The sequence below is a fragment of the Helianthus annuus genome, chromosome 13 (genome assembly GCF_002127325.2).
Source record: "Helianthus annuus cultivar XRQ/B chromosome 13, HanXRQr2.0-SUNRISE, whole genome shotgun sequence".
NCBI classification, from domain to species: Eukaryota; Viridiplantae; Streptophyta; class Magnoliopsida; order Asterales; family Asteraceae; genus Helianthus; species Helianthus annuus.
In genome coordinates, this window is record NC_035445.2 from 125571616 (window position 1) to 125577593 (window position 5978).

General features: G+C 34.8%; 1 protein-coding gene across 1 annotated transcript; it reads left to right on the plus strand.

Moving 5' to 3' along the window:
• Window positions 1-1990: 1990 nt before the first annotated feature.
• Window positions 1991-2698, plus strand: LOC110944796. Its single transcript, XM_022186443.2, has one exon. The coding sequence runs from the start codon at window positions 1991-1993 to the stop codon at window positions 2696-2698; it is 708 nt and encodes a 235-aa protein (XP_022042135.2).
• The last annotated feature ends 3280 nt before the right edge of the window (window positions 2699-5978 follow it).

The window sequence follows — 5978 nt, forward strand, 5'->3', positions numbered from 1 at the left end:
TTAGGTGCTATGGCGCATATGACATTGGGCGGTTCCATGAATGCATCATTGTATTTCAGTTCGAAAAGAGTAGTTATCAGTCAAGGTATAGCACTTCGTTTCCATCATATCGGTCATGTTTTACTTTCATTATCACATTGCACTCTCAAAGTCAAAATTGTATTTGTTCTCAATTTAAACAAAAAGATTCTTTCTACCATTTAGTTAGTTGTAGATAACTCTATTGCTATTGCTTTCTCACACTTCGGATTAACTATTCAAAACCTTGATTAGAAAAACACTCCACGTATTTCTTAAAACGCATCAACTTTACCTACTCTCCTCATTACATCAGTCACCCATACATCATGGCCCTCACATCTCGACCATCCTTCTGATTATGTCTTTTCCTATAATTCATTTGTTCATGTTTCAATTGTATCTCTAACAACGAATTGTAGTAATTCACCTAAACATATAACTCATTGTATCTCACCGTTTCTCGTTCCGTGCATCGCTACTTCATCACACAACACACACACACATGTTGATGATTTTAATTTTTTTTTTACCTAGATGAACCATTTAACCCATCGTCCTCAAGCCCAACTCACTTTCGTCGAAAGTTGGGAGGACGTTAACGAGGAGATTGTGAGTTGGAAGGAGGGGAAACGGGAGAAAATTGAGGAGTGTTTAGTTGTATAGGAGGACGATGGCTAATCAGGTGTAATTGTGAAATCAGAAAATGATATGTAAGTGTTTGAGGAAGGACTTGGATGAACGGATTATGGAGGAGTAAGAAAAGGAAAACTACATGCGCAAAGTTTTATCTACAGAAGATCAAATCACAAACATTTTCACATACTATTGTCAACACAAACAATTCCATCTAGAATGTTTCTAATTGTGATTGATTGTGTCATGATTACCCTAGACTATAATAATTTACATTATGAACTAAACATAGTGTCTAATATGGCCTAGCCATACACTTCTATAATCCATAACCAATAAATTTACAAGCGAGGTTTGTTTGTTGATGTTATTACACGTACATGTTTTGAACAATCCATAACCAATAAGGGAGAACTCCCAAACATGTTTTCATCATCGATTTACGTGTCGCTCGAGCACTTTAACCATCTATAAGTAGTTCCATACTTGTAAATATACATCTTAAAACATAGTAACATTAGCTAAGTGAGTTGATACATTTAAATATATGTTTTTATATAAAACAATCTTTAAAATGAGTTAAAATCACTTCGGCTTTGGAACTATCGTTGAGGCAAGGTTGGTAAACGACACCTATGGGGTTTAACTGGCAATGAACCACATTTTAATAGAAGATTTCAGATCCATCTAACGTTGGTCAATGCCCCTATGGTGTTGGTCAACACCTCCTACATACCATGTTTGTCCAAGTTTGTTTTGGTTGTAATCCAACATCATCTATAAATGCCAATTCATATAAGTATACTACTTGTCCCTCTATAAGGCGCCTGTGAAGGTGTTGGAGCATATGGAGAGATTGATGAGAAACTTCTTGTGGTCAGGTTCTGATGATGTCAAAAAAGTTCACTGGGTGTCTTGGGAGGTGGTTACTACTCCCAAGAAAAAAGGGGGGTTGGGATATTGAGATTGACGGATGTGAATTTGGCGCTTCTGGCTAAATGGGCTTGGAGATTCACCGTGGAGAGTAGTTCGATATGGAGAATAATTATCGAGGCGATTCACGGTGGGAGAGGATGTTGGTGTTTCCTTCCGGTTAAACGGTCCATTACCGGTTGTTGGAAATCCATTGTCACTTATTTGGAGTCGATCCGAGTGAAAGATAAGTCTATTCACCAATTGATTCGGGGGGTGCTTGGAAAGGGGGATAAACTGTGTTTTTGGTCTGATCAGTGGCTGGGTGATGATATTCTAAAGAAGATGGCCTTGTTTGTATAAACTTGATAAAAATAAAAAGTGCAAGGTTGGTGATAGAGTTTCACAAGGAAGAAATGGTTTAATGTTCTCAGGCAGGTGGTATAGAAGTCCTCGAACGGTGGAGGAGCTTTCAGAGTTGCAAGATCTGGAAAGAATGTTATCGGAAGGCAACATGGCTCAGAATTCTGATAAGTGGGTTTGGGACGATGGGGCTGCTGGGACATTCACGGTTTCTGGGTTCAAGGAGTTAATTAGAGAAGGCGTTAATGGGATGCAAGATTTACATATGAAGTGGGAAGGATGGGTGCCTATTAAAGTCAATTTAATTACTTGGAGGGCTGAGCGCGACAGGTTACCAACTCGGGTTGCTTTGGCGAGGAGAAGAATTAATAACCCAGATGTTTTATGTCCTATGTGCAGTGTTGCGGATGAAGACATTAGACACCTGATGGTCGGATGCGAATTTGCTTATGGCGTATGGACCGTAATTTGCAAATGGTGTAAGTTGGATCCATTTTTCGCTTATGATTATGATGATTTGTTGATGCTTTACAAGAATGTGCATGCTGGAAAATGGAGGAAAAAGATTATTAGAGGCATTGTTATGATCATAACTTGGGTTATTTGGAATACAAGGAATGCGAAGGTCTTTCAAAACTCATCCACGAACATTATAGATGTGGTGGCAGAGGTGAAGTCGAGGTCTTTTTTATGGTTGAAACATAGATCGAAGTTTAAAAGTATTGTTTGGCAGGATTGGTCATCTTATCCATTGTATATGTGTTTATAGTTTTTTGGCGGTTCTTGTTTTGAGGGCCTGCCGGTGTTAATGAAAGTTAATGTTCAAAAAAAAAAAAAAATTGGATTAATTCATACATGTATCCATATTAAAAAAATATCCAAAAATTTAAAGAAAATCCTAAAAAGTAACAACTTCCAAACATGTATAAATCTTGACGTGTTCAGGTTAGTGAAATTCCATGATTTCAGTCATTTTACAATTTTCTTGCAAAAATATTCAATTTTTAAGCTTAATGGAATATCTCTTCATGGCCAGGTAGAAAAAATCATTTTAATTTTATAAGTTTGTAACAGTAAATGTCTGCATATGCCAAAGAACACTATGAAGTCATAACACTTTAATCCAAAGTTTAAACCTCGGTGTTAATTAAGAAATGAACTAAAACCGAATCAAATTATGAATCAACGATTGGACCTTTTCCGTTAAATATAACTCGTAAAAAGTTATTTATTTATTTATTTGAATTGCGAACTACACTATTTCTACACTACTTCAAATATCCTAAATATCTCCCACTAAAAAGCAAGAGCCTCTACCAGGTGAAGCAAGACATTGACACTCGTAAAAGTTTATTAGGTAAACTTTTGTATACCAATTTTTTAGTATATAAAAACATAGATAACTCTATAAATAATCTATACCTAATAAATTATTAATTATCTTTGTCACGTGATATAATTTTGTGAGGCCAAGCTTTTTTCTCGCTTTTTTTTTATTCTTCCTTCGTATATAGAGTAGTAAAACATAATATATTAACTTATGTGAAATATTTGACTTTAAAGATATTAAATTATTAGTTAGTAACTTATACATAATTGCAGTCATATCAAATATCGTTTTATAATTTTTACTCTTCATTACTAACTATTAATTTAATTTATTCAACCCGTGTAATACACAAGTTTCTAACCTAATAAGTTGATGCAGAGCGTAAGCACAAAATATAAATGTAGAGTAATTATCATAGAAATTGGATTAAAACTGAATGAGAAAAATATTACATGAGGTGTCCTTTTATAGAGATTTTTTTTTTAATTTGACAGGTTTGTCAAATTTTTGATATTACTAATTGAAATGAAAATAGTGAATTGAGGGCAAAAAGGGCAAAAATAGACGCGTAAATTGATTCTATAAAAAAAGTCACGCGCTTTAAACTATAAAAGAAAATTACTAAAAGTTTATGAAATTTTGGGAAAATCTTGATTAACGAAATTGTGGCTTTAAATCAAGGAAATTGGGTCTGACATGTGAATTAAAATCATCAAACCACCTATGATTGTCTATCACAGGATTCGGCTTGTCAAGACAGTTTCGTCTCCCGGTCATGGGTTCCGTAACTCCAGCCATAATCTATAATATATTATAATGCATGAGAGAGGGGCATTTTAAGATACCAAAAAAATAAGAACTTTTTCCCTTTTATTTTATTAATAAATCCCTAAAATGAGGGTAAATTGGTCTTCTAAACTGTCACACCCTCAAATCCACATGCGGGGTTTTACCGTGAGGCGTGTTCCTGACCAGGATCAAGCCACTAATCATATTGAACCAAGTATAAAAGTTATTAACATCATCACAATCAACATGATTTGTGATTAAGACTTAAATGTCCAAAACATAGTTTAAATCGACAGGGGAAGCTAAACGTAAAAATCCAGACATAAGTTAAAGACAACAGTGTTTAACAAAATTTAAAGCCAATGGTTTAATGCTGACCATGACACTCAAATGCTGCAAGCTCCCATGTTATACCTAATCTCATGCAAAGCATGCTAAATTGTATCAACAAATATTGGCGAGTTCACAGTTCAGTTTTAAAGTAAAGTATGTTTCAAATACATTAGTTTATTAAAAACATGTTATGGGTAGCTAACACATAGTTAAGCCACTAAACTGTGTAGTACCGAATACTTGATTGTAGTAAGTTGTTGTGCCCCATATCAATGTCTATCATCATTGATATAAAGTCAAGGTCAAAAGTTCACGCCCGGCTCCCAACACGGTGTGAGGTTTGTTGAACCGAATAGCGCTATTAACTAGTACCCCGTTTGCCAAACCCAAGAATAAATCCGTATAATGCGTAGGGACTTTTCAGATAGAGTTTCGTTTAGTATGCCAAAGACATGAAATATAAACTACTGTATTTAATAGGCAATATCCCAACTCAGGAATATATAGTAGTCCCAAATCCAGGGACGGTGTAGTTCCCAAACCTGGGAATGCATGCTTTTAAATAAAAGTGTGAACTCACCTTAGTTTAAACTCGTTAGATTTAGATGGAACAATAAGGAGGATGGTCAACCATGTCCTAGAATGATTACCATTTTGTTCATTAGGGTGTGTTCATGCAATACATGAAATTCCACATGCATCTAACACATAACACACAACACGTTGACACGTGAACATTTAACCGAATAGATACATTCACATTACCATAACATCCAACATGTTAAACAATTCTCACATAAGTATCAATCAAGTTCAGGCATTCCATGATAGTAGAAGCAACATGGAAACACATATAAATCAACTTGTCATAATTCAGCTTTGACTCCCAAAACTGGGCTGTTTTTGGTGATTTTATTAAAATAGTAAAAAAGCTTCAAAAATTACAAATATTTTATGTGACACGTATTTTGGTTGGCTAGGCTTTGTGTAAAATTAACGAGGCCTAACTCTTTATAGAAAAATTAAGAAAAATCATTTACTATGCAGTGGCCAGATTCGTCACTTTCTGACTACAGCTTACGGAAAAATTCATTTAAAATACTCACTTACCCGATTGACCCGATTCCACCTAGAGATTCGTAAGCACACATAAGAATATTTAATGTACAAATTTCATAACCTAACTCCAAGCATTCACCGAGATATGACATAAAACACAACACACAAATTCTGCAAAAAATTGCAGCTTTGACCACTGAAACGATTTTATTAGTTTGGCAGACCAAACGAGGTCCAAAAATTATGAAACCAATGCGGTTTGAATTATTTCAAAGAGGTTCACTTTAGACTTCAGAAAATCACATTTTCGTTAAGTTTTGATCTGGTTACAGCAGCTTTAAAGCAGCTGTAACGTTCCAGACATAAATTGTTTTCACATATACTTCACTAAAACGAGTTTCCATGTTTCCTTGACATATTTTTGCGATTATATGAACATAATCAATCATCCCAAGCAGCTTATAGTTTATTTATCTCAGATTCATCATGCCAAGTATCAACTATCAAGAATCTCAAACCCTAATTAACAAACCGAACC